Source organism: Nothobranchius furzeri, chromosome 14, assembly GCF_043380555.1.
Source record: "Nothobranchius furzeri strain GRZ-AD chromosome 14, NfurGRZ-RIMD1, whole genome shotgun sequence".
Taxonomy (NCBI): domain Eukaryota; kingdom Metazoa; phylum Chordata; class Actinopteri; order Cyprinodontiformes; family Nothobranchiidae; genus Nothobranchius; species Nothobranchius furzeri.
In genome coordinates, this window is record NC_091754.1 from 50,597,036 (window position 1) to 50,617,003 (window position 19,968).

General features: G+C 43.5%; 1 protein-coding gene across 18 annotated transcripts in view; it reads left to right on the plus strand.

Moving 5' to 3' along the window:
- LOC107381072 (peripheral plasma membrane protein CASK) overlaps positions 1-19,162 on the plus strand; it is a 66,516-nt gene extending 47,354 nt beyond the window's left edge. For 6 of the 18 annotated variants that reach the window (XM_015952563.3, XM_054743442.2, XM_015952569.3 and 3 more), the window contains 15 exons: positions 589-669; positions 4,887-5,075; positions 7,284-7,362; positions 7,524-7,609; positions 7,691-7,759; positions 7,854-7,922; positions 7,999-8,034; positions 8,259-8,297; positions 8,659-8,855; positions 12,321-12,436; positions 13,138-13,218; positions 15,764-15,844; positions 15,935-16,146; positions 17,853-17,936; positions 18,863-19,162. In XM_015952563.3, the coding sequence (XP_015808049.1) occupies positions 589-669; positions 4,887-5,075; positions 7,284-7,362; positions 7,524-7,609; positions 7,691-7,759; positions 7,854-7,922; positions 7,999-8,034; positions 8,259-8,297; positions 8,659-8,855; positions 12,321-12,436; positions 13,138-13,218; positions 15,764-15,844; positions 15,935-16,146; positions 17,853-17,936; positions 18,863-19,039 (1,596 nt within the window). In that variant the 3' untranslated portion in view covers positions 19,040-19,162. The remainder of the gene's footprint in view (positions 1-588; positions 670-4,886; positions 5,076-7,283; positions 7,363-7,523; positions 7,610-7,690; positions 7,760-7,853; positions 7,923-7,998; positions 8,035-8,258; positions 8,298-8,658; positions 8,856-12,320; positions 12,437-13,137; positions 13,219-15,763; positions 15,845-15,934; positions 16,147-17,852; positions 17,937-18,862) is intronic. The other 12 variants (XM_015952573.3, XM_015952576.3, XM_015952574.3 and 9 more) reach the window with 6 other exon arrangements.
- Positions 19,163-19,968: the final 806 nt, after the last annotated feature.

Below are 19,968 nucleotides of genomic sequence, written 5' to 3' on the forward strand. Positions count from 1 at the left end.
CCCCCTGAGCCTGAGATCAGTGGACTCAGTGGTCTCCTTCAAAAAGCAGCTGAAGACTCACTTGTTCCAGCTGGCTTTTGTAAGACCTTCTTCACCACTCTCTCTTTATTCTGCTCTCCACCTATTCCACCTTCCTCAGGATCCACTGATTTCCCTCTTTCCTATTCACTCTCTCTTTCTTAACATTTTTTTAATCACAGTTGTCTGTTTTGCTCCTTTTAAATATATTTTTAAACATCTTCTAAATGCTTTTTTATATTTTTACAATTTTTGTTTTTGTGAAGCGCCTCGTGATTTTTATCTTGAGAGAAGCTATAGAAATGATATTTTCTTCTTCTTCTTCTTCTTCTTCTTCTTCTTCTTCATGGACAATTCCACAGGAGAGGAACATTTATCTGAATCTAAAAGCAAATAAAACATATTTGAACACATGAGGGAACCTTTTGAGTGTGTTTTGAGAGAGCAGAGCCAGATCTAAGCATGAAAACAACAATTCATGCTCTAAAATGCCTAAAAACATTTGATGAAAGCCAGGACATTATTCTCATGTGAAAAGGTAGAAAAAACCATCGTGTTTCCCTTTTTCAGGTACTGGAAACCATTTCCTGTTACCCGGAGAACATGGAAGCCAGGGAGCTCCGGAGGATCCTCACACAGCCACACTTCATGGTGGGACATGACACACACCTTCATGTAGAGTGGTGCTTTTCATGTGTGCGACAGAGACGATCCACCTAACCCCCTCGGTAACAAAGCTGCTTAGCACCTGAGCCTGGAGAGCCTTCAGGCAGGGATAGACACGTTCAGAGGAACACGGCGCACACATGGAAGCATCACAACAAAACCTCAGAATGATGCGTTTGATACGCTAGTTTGGAATCGGGACCACCGCGCTGATTGGAGGAGGTTAAATCAGAGACAGATGTAGAGGACACTGCTGGGCGCTGGAACAGAAGAGGTATAATTACCACACGCAGCTCGGTTTTGTGTCTCCGATCGTTATGAAACAAGCCTGGTTTTGTTGTGAGGTTCGGTTTGTGGACTGGTTCTCTTAGCGGCAGCTCAAATGTCAGGCGCTGGAAGGTGTTTCCTGCTGCTGATTCAGTGTGTGACACTTTCAGGAGCTGGACGTCTCAGATTTGGTTCAATCCAATTAGCCCGCTCTGCTCTCTGACCTGACTGGTTGGGATTTTCATCCAGCCTCTGCTGCCAGTGGAACGAGCATGGTGGGATTTAGGCAGCACGTGGGGAAAAATACGCCTCGGTTTATGCAGAACTTTGCTGTTTGGTGCCGTTTGTCAGATACACGACGACATCCGCTCAGCAAAGCGGATGTCGTCGTGTATCTGATCATACCTTAGAGTCTCTTGCGTTAACCACAGCTGAACGATGTAATGCTTGAGCATCGACTTTGCAAGTGCGGGTGCATGATCGTCACATCGCAGGTCCTTCTGTGATGTCAGAAGCAAACTAACATTGTGTTCTCATCTAACATTGAGGGTTCGGGACACGCAGCAATCCACCAATCACAATTGTTCTTGATCAGTTTCTTGAAGCAGACCACAAGGTTTTGGGTTTTCCCAGTTCTATTGGCTGTTTGAAGCATTTATCATCAATAAACTACTGCACAATTGGTTGGCTCTGCACATCCCAGAGTTGGGGGTGGCACCATGAGGATTTGACCGGGGGGGGGGGGGGGGGGGGGCTTTTGACCTGTCAGATCAAGTAAGTTGTTGGTCTAATATAAGAGTGCTAATGTAGCATTATAGAGGTCGCTATATATTATAAAATGATCAATAAGATGTGATATTCCATATAAATATGAATAATCAATCTGATTGGTCTTTTAATATTTGATTTATTGTCTTAGGTTCTTTGGATTATTCAGAGAACACACTTCACATTAACTCAGACAAAGTCAAGGATATAGTTTATAAAAATGAATTTAATTCTATATTTGTAAACTAATGATCATACATGACAAATTATGATGAATGACGGAACGTAAGCTAGATGTTTTGTAGCAAAATCTTATTAAGTATCTGAGAGATTTGTGATGTCTGGGTTTAAAAACCAGTTTGACTGTGGGGTTTAACGAGCTATAGATTATTCATAAACCCATCTGACACCAGTGTGCAGGTACCCCTGTTGGATGGCAGCTCTTGAGCGGTCCAGAGGAAAGGCAGTCAGATTGGTGATGTCACCAGATGAAGTGGTTCCAGGAATCTCAGTCGTAGCGCCCCTTAAATTCAGTTATCACCGGCCAGAAGACGCTACCAGGGTCTGCTAGTTAGACGTTGCCCATCTGAGGCGTTGTAGCGTCTGAAACCACTCGCAGTCGTAGCAGAGAGGCTTTGACCTTGGGGTCAAAAGAGAGGATGGTTCCAAGCGCTTTGCTCACCCGTTCAGCCTAATCGAGTAATCTGGCTAAGAACTGGTTAGCTCAGGGAGTGAACTCTGTTTTTATTAACTTTTGTTTACAAATGTAGACAAATCACAATTTGACAAGTTTAAAGGCGTTACCAAAATACTTCAGGCATTCCCTCTTTCCCTCAGATACTTGGAGGTTTTATCTTAATGTGAAGCAAAACTGTTAAACATTATTAATAATATTATGAGGTGTGAATATACTGATAAATTAAATGATTAAAATCAACAAATACTGATTTGGTGTAATTTAAGATCTGAATGAAATCATTACAGGAAAAATACTCATTTTAACCCATCATTCATTAATGTAGAGTATTAGACACATTATTAAAACATTTTGGATTTAAACATGTTGTTCATTCAACAAAATATGATTATATAACACATATGAAATCATAAAGTCATTTATGAGCCAGGAAAGATGAGCTTTATTCAGAGAGTAAAAGTCTCGTCTTCTGCATGGGACCTTGGGTTTGCGGCTCAGATAAGGGAGTCAGGAGAAGGACTTTATTATGGCTTCCCTTCTTGGTAACAAGGTTGTAGAGCAGTGTGTCTTCTGGTTTGGAGACCAGACAGATGTCATGTGGCACACAAAACAGCCTGGACACTTCTGTGTGATGACCTCTGACCTTACAGTGGACAAATAACCAAATAGTTGGCATTTGGTACGCTACACAAACAAAGCGACAAACTTGTCAGATTTTTGACAAAAACTGCAGCATTTCTAAATATGGCGTTCACATGAAACCTATAGATCCAAAGAGTGTTTAGGATTTTAGTTGCCGCCCTTTTCACATTTTCTGGTACGTGCTACCGGAGGTGTGATGGGAAAGATGGAAAGAGATGCATCTGAAGGACATTTTCTGTTGTTAGCAGTAAATCATGTTGGATTGTGGATAGTGTGAGATGTTCTCTAGAGCGGATATGCCTAAATCGTATATTGTTTTACGTACTTTTTTTTCCTCTATTTGTTTCATTCAAAGTGTTAAAAAAAAATATATATATATAGATAGATAGATAGATATAGATATAGATTATATATATACATATACAAACACAACAAAAAAAAAACATACATAAACATGAACACCAAACAATTTGAATGAAAAGGAGCAGAAGGAAGAAATATCTTATATTATCTGCCCCTATTTACAAACCAAACTTTTTAATAATGCTTCATACAATTCTCAATAAACAAAAAAAAAAAAAAAAACGAAACAGATTCATTTTATATTCTTTTAACTTATAGACTAAATCAGACACCAGCTGAAATTAGGTTATTGTAGTTCTGTAATACACTTGATTTGATAGATTTTTTAAATATATTTAGTGACTTTGATTCCTTTATGTCTTTGGTAAGGTTGTTCCATATTCTCACACCATTTACAGATATAGTCATTTCCTTCATTCTGGTTCTAAATTTTGTTTTTTTAAATACTTCAGTTCCTTTTAAGAAATAATTACTGACTCTTTTTTTCAAACATTTTCTGAATGTTGGTGGGTAACGTATTGGTTTTAGCGTTATACATTGTTTGCAATATTTTCATATTCACTAGATCATAAAATTTCAGTAGTTTATATTTGATGAATAACGGATTGGATGGATCTCTGTAGTGATTGTTATTAATGATTCTCAATGCTCTTTTCTGTGGAATAAACAGTGGTTGTGTATGAGTTTTACATGTGGATCCCCATATTTCTACACAGTAAATCAAGTATGGAACAATTAGTGAGTTATACGATGTCAGCAATCCAGAACTATTCAGTAAAAACTTAATTTTATGTAGTACTGCAATGGCTTTGGCAATTTTACCTCTGATATAACCTAAGTGTGACTTCCAGGTGATGGCTTCATCAAATATGACTCCTAAAAATTTTGTTTCTTTCACCCTTTGAATGTCCATTCCATTTATTTTTATTGTTACATCTTTGTTGTCTCTGTCATTAAAAAATATAAAATTTGTTTTAAGATTCAGTGAAAGTCTATGTCAAACCAGTTGTTAACTTTTATCAGTTCGTCATTCATCACTCTAGTTACTTCATTAATATCTGACCCTGAATAGAACAATGTTGCGTCATCAGCAAATAAAACAGTACCGAGTAGCTTAGATACACTTACAAGATCATTAATAAATAGTATGAACAGTTTAGGTCCAAGGACCGACCCTTGTGGCACACCATAATTAATCTCCCGCAACTTCTGTATGAGGGCCATAGTTTAGTACAAGAAAAAGGCCCCAAAACAAACGCCAAATTCTAGTTTAGCTTCCTTTGTAGGAGACAGTAACTTTCCCAGGAATACTGCCCTGCAGGCCATGTTCTAAAATCTGTTCATTATACGTGCTCTCATTTTTTCAGACCAACAATGAAACATTTCACTCAGCTGACTTTAAACAAAGCGTTGCTTTAGTGTTAGATGTTTGCATGTTTAAATATGTTTGTCTTTGGACATCCAGGCTCTACTGCAGACCCACGATGTTGTGGCCCACGAGGTGTACAGCGACGAGGCGCTGAGGGTGACCCCTCCACCGACTTCACCGTACCTGAACGGAGACTCTCCAGACAGCACCAACGGAGACATGGACCTGGAGAACGTGACCAGGGTTCGGCTGGTCCAGTTTCAGAAGAACACCGACGAGCCAATGGTGTGTGAGCATTGTTGCTAGGCAGTTTTTTTTTAAAACTTTGGTCAAAAAGGATTTCACAAACTGTCTTTAAAGAGCAAGTCAACCCCTACCAGAGTCTGACTCCACTCTCACTTCATGTAAAAAAAAAAGCAACAAATGCTGTTACCTGGCAGACCGAGAAGGCGGAGCTGCTAAAGGTTGGTTTATGCTTGACACGTCCGCGAGGTCCGCACGGCTCCGCGAGGAAAAGTTGCGTCATCTTAACAACCACGCCTTCGCACGGCCCAAAATTTCCGCAACGCGCACCTAGGAAATATTCTAACCACGCGGACGGTCGGACGAGGAAAAACATGGCGGACCGGCAAGAACTAGTATGGCAGATATTTGTATGATTCAGCTCTCAAAGATCACCGTGATCAACATGTTGTTAATAATTCTTGGAGAGAAATAGCTCGCACTGTCGGAAAAGATGAGGACGCTGTTAAAAAATGCTGGAATGCCATGTTGTAAACAGTAATTTTTACTTCTACTATGGTGTAGTGTTGGATGCATGCCGTAGAGCTCCATGCTGCCCCCTACAGTTTGGGAGAATATTGGCTCACCGCAGAGACGAGCCGCATGAACCATAAACGCTGCAAGTTGTGAAGCGCGTTCCATCCGCGAGCCGCATCACCAAGCGGAAAGTAAATGTGTCAAGCATAAACCAAGCTTAACAAATACACACACACACACAGGCTCATGACAGCATTGTGACATCATAATGTACCAGTTTACGTCATAGCATACCTCTTAGCTAATAGCGGTGGCAGATTTAAATTAAAACACAGTGCAGAGTTTTTACCTGACAATGGCACAACACTGCCAGTTTTAGGCAGAATATTTAAATTTTAACTAAGATGCACTGAAGTGCCAAATTATTGACGACACGTGTCTGCAGCACGATTAGTCACTTGTTTATTTAGTTTAACAGCCAAAAAAAGTTTATTTGGGGGTGACTTGCTCTTTAAAGCAAGGTCAGTGATGCATTTGAATGTCAATTTTATAAAAGTACATAAAACAGTAAAAAAAAACCTACTTAGTACTTTAGAGTAGTATCACTTATAAGCTTTAAAGCTTGTGTAGCTTGGTCCAAAATATTTACACAATATAAACCGAAGTGTTTGCGTGTAGAAATGGCCCTTTTCCACGTGCGCCTACTCAGCGCGGCTAGACTCAACTACGTGGTTTGGGTGGTTTTCCATTACGGATGAGAAATGGCTGGGTTTGTAATAGCAGGCCATCGATCACATGACACAAAAACACAACAGTGGCAGACATGTTGTGGTGGTGAACATTTGGTTTAGTTGGTGATTTTTGTTAGCCCCCCCCCCCCCCCCCGAAAAACTACAGGAAGCAAGACGAAACACTCTGGGGCAACTGGCAACTCCACCCGTTAGCCAATCAGTGGCCAGCAGTCTGACGCTGCGTTTTTGGCCTTGCTTTGTGCGCTTGGAACCTCATCAAAGCTGGTACTAAAAAAGAGACGGTGACCTGGTACCTGTTATTAGTGGAAAAGGGTCAAAAGTGAGCTGTGCCCAGCTTTGCAGTACCAGATGAATACTGTAAACTGTTGCTACATTCAGTTCAATTCAAAAATAATATGTTAATCCCAGAGGGAAATTGATTGCTGTAGTAGCTCAGAATAATAATAATAATCAAGTCATTAAAGAGTTATTGTATATTACAATAGCTGTTGGCAGGAAGGATCTCCAGTAGCGGTCAGTGTTGCAGCCAAACTGAAGAAGCCTCTGACTGAAGACACTCTTCCGTTGTCGGACAGTCTTGTGAAGAGAATGCTCAGGGTTGTCCATCATTTTCTTGATTCTCTGGAGAATCCTTCTTTGCATGATCTCCTCCAGCGGTTCCACAGTCGTCCCCAGAACAGAACCAGCCTTTTTATCAGGCTGTTGAGCCTTTTCAGGTCCCTGCTTCTGATGCTGCTACCCCAACAGACGATGGCTGGAGAGATTACACTCTCAACAACAGACTTGTAGAAGATCTGCAGCATCTTGCTACAGACATTGAAGGACCTAAGCGTCCTCAAGAAGTGCAGTCTGCTGTGTCCCTTCTTGTAAACGGCTGCAGTTCTTGTAAACATTACAGCAGTGTTAGCTGATGCTTTGATCTAAAGACTGTTTTATTATGATACCTTGTAATTGATTACATCTGTCCCACTCTCTGTTCTAGGGCATTACTCTAAAAATGAATGACCTCAACCACTGTATTGTGGCTCGCATCATGCATGGTGGAATGATTCATCGACAAGGTATAAAGTATAACTGTACAAATCTCACTAGCAGCAGAATTCTTTTTGAATGTGCTTTTATTTTGAAAGAGCTTACATTTAACTATTATTTTTCTTGGCCCCTGCTCTCTGAAGCGTTGATGCATTAGCACTTTAATTACTTCACTGTTTCCCCGCCTCAGGGACTCTGCATGTTGGAGATGAGATCCGAGAGATCAACGGCATCAGTGTAGCGAATCAGACGGTAGAACAGCTCCAGAGGATGCTGGTTTGTCACACTAGTCTGACTTTTTTTACGCAGTCTGATAGAAAACAGACGGAATAAGTGTTGCCACCATTGTCTCCACAGAGGGAGATGAGGGGGAGCATCACTTTTAAGATCGTGCCCAGTTACCGGTCCCAATCCATGTCCTGTGAGGTAAAAAAAACCTCCACATGAACTCACACACATACTCATTTGTTCCTGTTGCATTTAGAGTGAAATATACTTTTATTTTGAAAACCTGCTGCAGAAAGAGTCTCCGGATCTGTCTCGCCAGTCGCCTGCAAATGGTCACGCTAGTGTGACCAGCTCCATCCTGGTATGTGCGTGTATTCACATCCACCTTTTACACACGGTGTTTTTACATGCTGCCATAAACTCGTGTCCTCCACCAGGACCTGCCGGCGACGATCCAACCCAAGGGCCGTCAGGTGAGATCTAGTCATTCGTGACGTCCGCGTTCCCGTTCCTTCACTTTCGTCCTCTGATTCGTCACGTTTCTCCTCCCAAAAACTGATGGATTCCTTCCCAATGATCAAAACAATCCTTCACACAGACAGAAGTGTAAAGTGTAGCGTCCCCCGTCACACGTCCTTTGTTAATGCGCCCCAACATTTTCTACTGCATGATGTGTGTGATGCTCTCAACCCTTTAGATGACCAGACCTGCTATGAAGGACAAATTGTCCATCAAGGTAAGATGTAGCAAGTGGACCCCCCCCCCCCCCCCCCTCCTTTGGTAGAAGTAGATCCCGGCTCCTCCCATTTCACTTTGCAAAGTTTGGTACCTCATCACCGTGTTTCTGATTAGCTTCATAAATGAGAACGTGCACACAAGTCATTAAACGACGGACGCACCTGCTGCTCATCCGTTTGTTTTCCTGCTTCAGGTTCTTTAACTGTTCACCTGCAAAATAAAGCTGCACATTTCTTCCTGCTTAACTCGGAACCCTGTGTGTTTTTTCATGACAGCTTGGCAAATCGTGTTCTGTCCCTTGGCTGCAGGATTGTCCTTTCCCACCGGTCGGAACCTGACTCTTGGTTTTGAACCCACAGATTTACGTACGCGCTCAGTTCGAGTACGACCCGGCTAAAGACGACCTCATCCCCTGTAAGGAGGCGGGTATTCGCTTCCGGGTAGGTGACATCATCCAGATCATCTCCAAGGATGACCACAACTGGTGGCAGGGAAAGCTGGAGAACACTAAAAATGGCACGGCGGGCCTCATCCCATCACCGGAGCTGCAAGAGTGGTGAGATGTTGGGATGAGAGGGCTGTTTGTAGCGGGGTTCTCCAGGTAGCTTCAGCCTGTGTCATCATAAAAAAAACAGCAAACATTTTAGGTATCTACGTAGTTACAGTAACACTTCATACGTTTCCCACTTCTCCCCACTGCGTGAAAGCGGAATTACAACACCAGCCAGCCTGTAGATTAAGTGAAAAGATGGTCTAGATTAGGGCTGCACGATATTAGGAAAACCTGCGATATTAATATAACAGTGCTTAATTTGGCGATATCCATATTACTCACGATAAATGAACAAATACTAAAGTATGCAGTGTTGATGTCGTCTGGCGTGTGAGGGCTGCTCTGGGTTCAAAGCAAACAGAAACTAATGCATGAATTCCATTACAACATAACATTTTTATTGCAAAAGTATGCAGCTGCACCTGCTACTGTATTAGCAGCAAAACAACAAACTGCATGCATGCAGTTTCTCAGTGACTTTAAAACATCACCTCCACCATAAAACTTTTTCTGATGCTCCAAATACAGAAAAACATCCCTTACCAGGGTTTTCTGAATGAATAAAAATATCAGAAAATAAGTTAAATGTTAAATAATAGTAAACGTCACTTAACTCATTCACGGCCAGCCGTTTCCTGATCGCTAACGGCCTTCGCTGCCAGCGTTTCTCACCGTTTTTACTGTTTTTTTAAGAGTCACAGAACGTTGCGTGCTAGGATGATGTCGACGCCAAAACAACCAAAACAAAGCGGAGACTCACCTCTTCCATCAGGAAGAATCCGCGTGTTTTCGAATTGTGATCTGCAGACTTTTTTCCGGTTCGCGCCTCACTTTTTTTTACAGGAACGGCCCAAAAAGACCTAACACATTGATGTTCTGCTTCCTGATCACGTGACTTATGCGGATGAAGATCGGCGATGAAGATCGGCTTCAGGGCTGAGATGTTTGTTCTCTCAGCGCGGGGGCTCGTTCCGATTTTCAAACAGTAAAAAAATGCCAATGACGACTTTAGTCGTCAATGACTTAAATGCAACAGCAAATTCTCTCATTGCTACTGAACATTTTCTCCACTTATGTGGTTATGATATAAGGCTGTTGCTGTAATTGGGAAGTGAACTGTGCTGGGCCAAACTAGGAGAAAAACAATTGTCTACCTTTCAGAAGAGGAACTGGCAAAAATCTACATGGAAAATATGTGAAAACGTTTGTTGTTGTTTGTTGTTTGTTGTGGCAAATTGAACAAGTTGACCTAGATCTTAAAAAGCAGCTCAGATGATGAAACTGCAACTATGATTCTGATAACAAGCTAACAAATTGAACTAAGATAACCGGCTAGCAGAGCTTCTGACTGACAGTTTATGTGCAGCAGCAAATCAACTATCCTGATTAACAAGGTTATAAAAGCTCATAAATGAAAAATCACTTTGATGTGTGGGGGAACTTTTCCAGGCCCTCTTTAGCAGGGTGGGACTGGGAGGAGAGTGCTAGCTGTAGCCTTTTAGCTGGAAGCTAACCGGAGCCTGGGCTAACATCACCACCCGGTGGAACACTAGCAACATGAAGGTGGGTTGGTTCACCGGCACGTGTCGGAGTCAGCCCGGTAAAAATGATTAACGACACCGAGCGGAGTCACGTTCACGTTTGAAAAGCAGCGCTGATTCCAGAAACCTCAGCACAAAGTGCGTTCGTTGCTCTGAGCCAGCATGACGAACAAGGTAACAGCGCCGCTAACTCTGTTCGGGTGTTGCTTTCCAAAAGGGTCTATGTAGGGAGCGGGCGTATTACGTGAACAGAACCATCTGATTGGCCACATATCAGAAGGACTACATTTGATTGGTCAAATAACACTTCCACGTAAAAAACAGAGCTGGTTTACAAAAAGCTGATGTATGACACGGATGGAAATGTTTGAACCAAACATTTATCGCTGTTTTTGGCGTGTTTTGCGATGGGCCTATCGCACGTCCTATTATCGCGATGACGATAATTTTTCGATATATTGTGCAGCCCTAGTCTAGATTCTATCCGGTACAACAAATTGTTCACATTAGTATTTACTATTTAATCATACAAATAAAAACAGTTAAAGCTATTAATATTTTTTCCCATATTATATTTATATCTTATTTTTTAATGTGCTTGTAAAGCTGCTTGTGTTTTATAAAAACGTGTTCTTGTTCTACTCCAAAAATGCACACCGCTGTCCTGCATGAGCAAGGCAGGCTGTTGGTTTGTTCTCACTAAAACTGATATAAAGCCTAGTTTACGCTCCGCTCTGAGAAACCAGCTTTAAAAGAAGTTAAACTCACAAGTTAACTTAAGTGCCGAGCTTAGCTTTAGAAATCTGCCTGAACCTTTTTTTTTTTTTTTTTCTCTCTCTCTCTCTCTCTCTCTCTCTCTCTCTCTCTCTCTCTCTCTCTCTCTCTCTCTCTCTCTCTCTCTCTCTCTCTCTCTCTCTCTCTCTCTCTCTCTCTCTCTCTCTCTCTCTCTCTCTCTCTCTCTCTCTCTCTCTCTCTCTCTCTCTCTCTCTCTCTCTCTCTCTCTCTCTCTCTCTCTCTCTCTCTCTCTCTCTCTCTCTCTCTCTCTCTCTCTCTCTCTCTCTCTCTCTCTCTCTCTCTCTCTCTCTCTCTCTCTCTCTCTCTCTCTCTCTCTCTCTCTCTCTCTCTCTCTCTCTCTCTCTCTCTCTCTCTCTCTCTCTCTCTCTCTCTCTCTCTCTCTCTCTCTCTCTCTCTCTCTCTCTCTCTCTCTCTCTCTCTCTCTCTCTCTCTCTCTCTCTCTCTCTCTCTCTCTCTCTCTCTCTCTCTCTCTCTCTCTCTCTCTCTCTCTCTCTCTCTCTCTCTCTCTCTCTCTCTCTCTCTCTCTCTCTCTCTCTCTCTCTCTCTCTCTCTCTCTCTCTCTCTCTCTCTCTCTCTCTCTCTCTCTCTCTGCCAGAAGTTTTTGCGTTACCGCGCAATCATGAAAACATTAGCAGAGGCGCTCTAAAGCGTGGCTTCGGCTGCCGATGAAAAATCAGCCAATCTCTGTCAAAAAAACATCTGCAGATCTGATCAGTGCCACACAGAGCCCATTTCTTCTTCTTAAATACATTTGAAAGCCGTTTTTGTCCTTGTGTGATTAAAGTTAATGTTTTAAGGGAGTGATGTCATTTTCTGTAATCTGTGAATCGAATAGAAAACACAGTTCAGGCGTTTCCTAAAGTAGTTCAGCCCGACCAGAGGGTCACTGACCATCCCCCTCTAAGCCTAAATAATCCCAGTAAAAAAGGTTTGTGTAAACATTATGAAACCTAAACAACTTGCAGGGAAATTAGAAATATCGCCGCTTTCCGATGGATCACATTGGATGACCAGAGCCACGTTAAGTTATGCATAGATCTACTGTTCCCTGAAGGAAGGAGAGGAGCAGTGTTGTAGCGACTGAACCACCTCTCATCGTTGTAAAGCTGCCACTATGTGCTGGTGTGTGCAGGCGTGTGGCGTGTATAGCCATGGAGAAGACCAAACAGGAACAGCAGGCCAGTTGTACTTGGTTTGGCAAAAAGAAGAAACAATACAAAGACAAATACCTGGCCAAGCACAACGCAGGTACGTCACTGTTCAACCACGATGTCTACTAGCACAGAAGGACCTCAGGTGTTGTTTTGATTTAAATGTGAGGGCTTAAAGCCCCGAGACCTTTACTGTTTAGTGAACATGGTATAATCACATTGCTGCACCTGTTAGTGTTGCATGTTTCTCCCTCTGAGGCCTTTTTCTATTTACTGTCTGATGTTTCAGCTACTAACGTTTGTTGTTGACAGTCTTAAGTTGAATTATGGTCTGTAATAACCCTTCCGCTCCCACCCTCTGTCCATATTTCATGCTGTCTCTTACCCAATGACATGGCTGCATGTAAGTAACTGACGAAAGCTGGTATCCTTTATTTTCCCCTTTATCTCCTGGTGTTTTCATTGGAATGAGCTGCTCTGGTCTGGGTTGTTCACAGCAATGTGATTCAGATTGATTCTGGTGTTCAATCTGACCAGGTTTTCCACGATGTTACTCCCAAAATCAATTCATTGGCTAATTTCTCAAGCAAAACCAGTGCAGTTAATCCTACTTTCTCTACACTCTGTCATATCTGACCCATCTTATTTGTGTTGAGTTTGACTGCATGAATTCAGAAACACGGTTAAGTTTTAGTTTCACACCTGCCCTAAAGAGTTCCAGATCATTTAGATCCACCTGTAGATGCACCTTGGTGGTTCTCATCGGTCATGTTCTAAAGCTTCTCCTCTGTTGTTCAGTGTTTGACCAACTAGACTTGGTGACGTATGAAGAAGTGGTCAAACTGCCCTCATTCAAGAGGAAAACACTAGTTTTGCTGGGTAAGTTGTTATCTCTAAATAGATAAACTTGGATCAAACAGGAAGAAAACAAATTTGGTTAAATAAAAAAACTGTATAAAAAGATGTTAAAAAGAAAAAAAAGTGATTAAAAAATAATAAAGGGAGAGAGAAATCAGTGGATCCCGGGAAAGGTGGAATAAGAGCAGAATAAGGAGAGGGTGGTGACAAAAGTCACACCAAAGCCTGAACAGGTGAGTTTTCAGCTGCTTTTTAAAGGAGACCATTGAGTCCACTGATCTCAGGCTCAGGGGGAGAGAGGTCCAGAGTCTGGGGGCCACAGCAGCAGATGATCTGTCACTTTTGGTCTTTAGCCTGGTGCGCTGCACAACCAGTAGGATTTGGTCACTGGACCTCAGGGACCTGCTGGGGGTGTAGGGACTGAGAAGATCACCAACGTAAGATGGTGCTTGTCCATGTAAGGCCCTAAAGACCAGAACCAGGATCTTGAAATGAACTCTGAAGTTGACTGGCTGCCACTGAAGTTGGAGGAGAAGCGGGGAGCAGGGGAGTAGAAAGTTGCAGTAGTCTTAAGTGTGAGGAGATGATGGTGTGGAGGACAGAATGGGACTCAGTTTAGCAATGTTCCTGAGATGGAAGAAGGAAGAGCAAATGAGAGAACTGACTTTGGGAACCAGCTTGTCTGGGGCGCAGATGAGGATCTCAGTCTAATCTTCATTCAGCTGTAGAAAGCTCCCGGCTAACTGAGTTTTGAGAGTCTAAGCAGGTGTGTAGCAGCTGCAGCTTAGACATCTTATGGAGCTTACCCCGGCTTTCCACAGCAACCGTCAGCAGCACGTTACTGCAGCAGTACGTCATAGCTGCTGATAGGAACGGCTGTGGTCAACAGAACCTTTTCCACTGGAGCCGTCAGCAGCCGTCAGCAGCGCGAGTCGGCCGCGTCTCAGGAGCAGCATGTCGCGGCCTTTACGCGCCGGTTCTATTTCCTACGAGCGACGCCTCTGAAACGGGTCAAGTTCGACATTTTTGGGGAAGGAAAGACAGGAAATCGGACGCGGAAATGGAGAGAAGCTACCGAGATTTTCAGAATAAAGAACGTACTGCCTTCCGGTCGCTTTACTTTAAAAAAGGTTACTAACTGTGCGGCCCCGTGAGAAGTTATCACCTAGCTAGCGGTCTCCTTTGTTTTTCAGGTCCGTATTGGCGATTATAAAACGGACAGAATATAAAAACACAAACATTTTGGAGCCATGTTGTAGTTTTCTCCTGCTTGTTGTTGTGTTTACTGACGAAGTCACTCGTGTGACTTCGTGCCCTGTCGGTGACAGCTGCTCCTCTGCTGCGTCGCGTCTCGTGGGAAGGGCCAAGCAGCAGCTAGACGTGCTGCTGCAGTAACGTGCTGCTGACGGCTCCCGTGGAAACCCGGGGTTAGAGGAGATGTACAGTTGGATGTCATCTGCATAAAGATGGTAGGAGATTCCCTTTAAAGGAGCTCAGAATGTGCTTAAGAGGAAGCAGGTAGAGGAGGAAGAGTAGGGGCCCCTGCACAGAACCTTGTGGCACACCATGGGTAAGGGAGGTGGTGGAGGACCTAAACTTGGAGACGGCCACAGAAAAGGAGCGCTCAGAAAGATAAGAGGAGAACCACTCCAGAGCAGTTCCTGATAGGCCTATCCAGTCTCTCAGCCTCTCCAGTAGCAGGTGATGGTCAACAGTGTCAAAGGCTGCAGTCAGGTACAGCAGGACCAGAACAGAACAGTCCCCTGCATCACTGTGAGTCAGAAGGTCATTAGAGACCCTAAGAAGAGCTGTTCCAGTAGAAAGAGCTCTCTCTCCACTAGAGGAACTCCTTTATGTTCCTCTGCAGGTTCTGCTGCAAAAGAGTTGCCAAAAGACCTTTGCCCCTTTGAGACCACTGTAGCAGGGTTCATGCTGGCCCAAAAGGACAGGTTTCCAGGATTTTTCAGGAACAAACATGTACCTGCACTGGGGTATGTACTCAGAAATGGGACTTCTGGTTACTCAGTGGGAAATTATATCGGCAGACATCGCCAAACAACTGGCATTTGTCAAACTAGAAGAGCTGCTGGTGAAGCAGAATGGAAGGAACAGAAAATAAGGGAAGCCTTTATTCATCGCTACTGTGTCCAACAACATAGCTAACCGAGAGGCAGCGGCCATCCCTTCTTCATTGTTGATGCTCTGCCGCTGCAGGCAACTTTGGGCGCTTATCAGTGACATCATGCACAGTAAAATGTCACGATATGCTGACGACTCTTTGCAAAGTCCTGAAAGGGTCGATTTCACATGGAGAGGATGTAACGCCTAAGGACCGAGCCAGCCTATTCCCCCCGTCACCTTCCCCCTTTCTAGAAATCTCCTGAATGTCGTCTAGAGGAAACCGCTTACGCTTCATGATCAGGTCTGAGGACTGGATGGAAAGCAAGTCGAAGAGCAGCCACTGTGTAAAGAAATCTGATCAAGCCCTCTTAGAAGCGGAATATAACTAAATAAGTGGTGTTTTGTTACTTGTTTATGGTTCTCTCTGTGGTCTCTGTTTCTTCAGGTGCACATGGAGTTGGTAGGAGGCACATCAAGAACACACTCATTGCTAAACATCCGGATCGCTTCGCCTATCCTATTCCTCGTAAGCACGCCTACGTTTTGATTGCGACTTCTCATCGTCTCTAGAAAAACATGATAATTCACTCTCGCTGTTGTTCATCTCTCCACCCAGACACAACTCGGCCTCCTAAAAAAGATGAGGAGAATGGGAAGAACTATTACTTTGTGTCTCATGACCAGATGATGCAGGACATCAGCAACAACGACTACCTGGAGTACGGAAGCCACGAGGACGCCATGTACGGAACCAGGTTGGAGACCATCAGGCAGATCCACGTCCAGGGCATGATCGCAATCCTAGATGTAGAGCCGCAGGTAACAACAGTATGTGCTTTTCTATAAAAGATAATATTCTAATGTGCATGTCACATTGTTGATACCAGCCGTCAGAAGCCCCATCTCTGTCTGCTTCAAACGCATCGAAGTTGGGACTTCAGTATCTGGGCTGCTGAGACGATATTTCTCAGTAGCATGTCCTGGATTTCACCATCTGTTGTTCACACCTCCATTGCTTTTTCCACTCCTCCTCAAATGTCTGTCTGCTGACGTTTGAGATGAAGAATAAAATACCACATCTAAACCAACCCAGCAAAGAATCATACGTGTTAACAAGCTTCTAACGAGGGATAAACATAATCTCTCTCTCTCTCTCTCTCTCTCTCTCTCTCTCTCTCTCTCTCTCTCTCTCTCTCTCTCTCTCTCACTCACTCACTCACTCACTCACTCACTCACTCACACTCACTCACACTCACTCACACTCACTCACACACACACACACACACACACACACACACACACACACACACACACACACACACACACACACACACACACACACACACACACACACACACACACACACACACACACACACACACACACACACACACACACACAGACGTTCAGTAGTGTGTGGCCAGAGGCCGCAGATTCATGCCTGTATTGTTTTTGAGACAGTGCCCTCTAAAGGATGAGTGTTTAATTGCTGCGGAGGATTTAAAATGTGCCTTTAAATCATGTTACACGTGTAAAATGTTATTAGAAGTTAGAAATGAAATTTTATTAAAGCAACAAAGTCATTTAACAGCTGGTGAAGCGTTACATACACGGTGGTGGTACGTGGCTCGTCAGTCCGATGTAGGATGGAAAGATCAGCACATTCATCATTTCTGCAGCCATCAGGATTTCAAATATACAAGTTCTGGGAGAGCTGTCAGACATTCCTTTTCCATTGGGATCAATAAAGTTTAACTTAATTCATCTTTGAGACAAAATATAAATCAAAATAAGCAAACTGGACCTTCGAAATGATCAGTACACTTTATTTATTTAAAACCCAGATGTTCTACTGTTTATTGTTTGGATGGGCTTGCTTCAGCAGACACAATTTAGTTTGCATTCTCATTAATAACATTACTTACGGTTTGAACAGAGCTCCTTTCTTTAACCTTTACATTTGTGTAATAAAATATCACCTTTAGCCTAAAGTAACAAGTTTGTTTCTTTCAGAAAAGAACAATTTCATACTTTTATGAAAATGTTGGCCTATAACCTTTTCTTTCACATCACCCACAATTAATTTAATACTTTGTTTAATTAGCCAAAGTGTGAACGATATAATCTAAACTAAACGAGTAGTTCAGACCAGTCATTAACCAGTTAGTTAGCTCCTAGCTTAGCCTACACGTGGTGATAAACGGATCAACTCACTTTACATAAACACAGAAAACGTTCGTTTTGTTGTAACTTCAGTAGAAAAGATACTTCCATACCAGGGTTTGGGGCTAAAACCCAACCCATCGTGGTCAGCTTCCGCAACTGACATAAGAACAATTGTGATTGGGGGATGGCTGCGTGTCAGGTACTCTTAACATTAGATAAGTTGCCTCAAACATCACAGCAGCGACCTGCAATGTGACCATCTCACGTACGTTGCAATTTCCAAACTTAAGCGTAACATCGTGCACTCTTTATCATTTATTCTACCTTTGATTTTGGATAAAACGAACATAAATGTCTGTCTTCATCAGGCACTAAAGATCCTCAGGACAGCAGAGTTCGCTCCCTATGTTGTCTTCATTGCCGCTCCCACCATCACCCCTGGAATGACTGAGGTACGACCACAGCTACACCAGCGTACTCTGATTCTGTCCACATGTGGACAGTAGACATAACCTGTCTGATGCATGAACCTTGTCTTGGGACGGGGTTATGATTTCTACACGTTTAGGGTTGTCTTGTTGCAAATGACCTGTTAGCTTTAAGCATGTTTGTATTTTCTTTGGCATGCCTATTTTTGTTTGCACCCAAGATTCCCAAGTGGTGCAGGAAACTACCCGTGAGTATGGAAGTTTAGCACATCTGGCCCTTTGTGTTTGTGTTACTAGACGCTAGATGAGCCTGATTTCTACTTCTCAGGTTGGGAGTCGCGCACACGTTTTCCCTTCGGGCTTCTCCGTCGCCTGGGGAGTGTTGCAAAGCAATTCCCCGCCAGGACATTAGAGAGTAGCACTTTTTGGGGGGTACCCAGCCACCATTGCAGTCAAGTCTCCGGTCCACGATGGTGTATTTACATTACATTTATGTACTTCAGAAACTTTTAACACGAACAAATGCGTCACTTTTTCCCCTTTCCATGTGGTCGCCACCTCTAAACCTTCATTTTTCCGACGTTTCTGTCCACAAATAAAACGTTAGCTGTGTATCTTTGTACTCCTTCCATCATGGGTGTATTTAGGTTTATATCGTCGACTTGTTCCCGCGAGACGGTTTTTCAATCTGCTCCATATCTGTCGCACTCATTCTATTTAATATTTTTTTTAGGGTACAATGGCAATCTTCCTCACCTTTGAGGGATAGGTTAAACCTTGGGCATGTCTCTGTCACCCTGTGCGGGCCTGCTGCAAAGCCCTTGTGTGTCTTCGTACCCACGTAGACGGAGAAGTAGAAATCAGGCTATAGTCCCAACCCTGTTAGCCTTCCCCTTTCCTCACAGCAGAGACAAAAGCTACAACACATCTTTTCGTCCTGTTGTTCCCAGGACGACTCTCTCCAGCGGCTCCAGAAGGAGTCTGAGATGCTACAGCAGACCTACGCTCACTACTTCGACCAAACCATCATCAACAACGAGATCGACGACACCATTCGCCTGCTAGAAGAAGCCGTGGACCTGGTGTCCACCACCGCTCAATGGGTTCCTGTCTCCTGGGTCTACTGACACGACGCCATAGACCTCCCCTCCTTTAACATCCCATCGCTCCACTCAACAGTTTGACTCACATTAGTCAACATTTCTGTAGAAAAATCTTGTAAAAGAGGGAAATAAAAGATTAATGACTCATGGAATGACTCCATCCTGCCTCCCCCTTTTCCCAATCGCCTCAAAGGCATATTGTTGTGTACATATATACATACACATGTATATATAAATGATAAAAAAGTACACGACTATAGTTCTGTCCTCTGATAGCAGAAGGGTGGGGAGAGGCAGGGCAGTGTGGTAGATATTTTGTAATTTTTCTTTTGTAATTGATGGATGATCTAACAGAAAGGCAATAGCAAGCATGACCATAAACCAGTCTTACGTGGTTGCCTGTGTGTGCGCGATGTGTGTGTTGGCCTTAAAAAAGGCACTTCTCGTGGTACTTTGTGTCCTCCAACAGCCCCGCCCAGTCTCCCCAGCCCCTGTGACCAACAGGCCGAACTTTGAGGCACACCCTCAGCTCTCAGTGCAGGTCAGAGCGAAGGGACAAAAGAAAAGCACAGTAAAGCGGTTTCTCCGCCCCCCTGGCCCCGTTCTTTATTTACTCCCCCGGCCCTTTGTGCCTTTCAGCTTGTTGAAGGAGCACACTACATTCCTCCCCTCACAACCACTGGTGGTCTCTGTTTACATCTCAGTTTGCACAAGACGGACAGCGACGAAGAAAACACAACAACCCCCTCCCAACATGGCTTTGATTTCACCCCTCCCTCGCACATCGGCGGGTACTGGAACCTTTCTGAGATACAATCAGCGATGATAAAGCACGGACTCGGCTCCTGAACTGACAGCTGACCAGAAACATTTTTAAAAGGACTGCCTTTTCAGAGCCTCGGGGAGGGGGGGGACGACGTCTGTAACACCTATGCACACCGCCACGACACCTC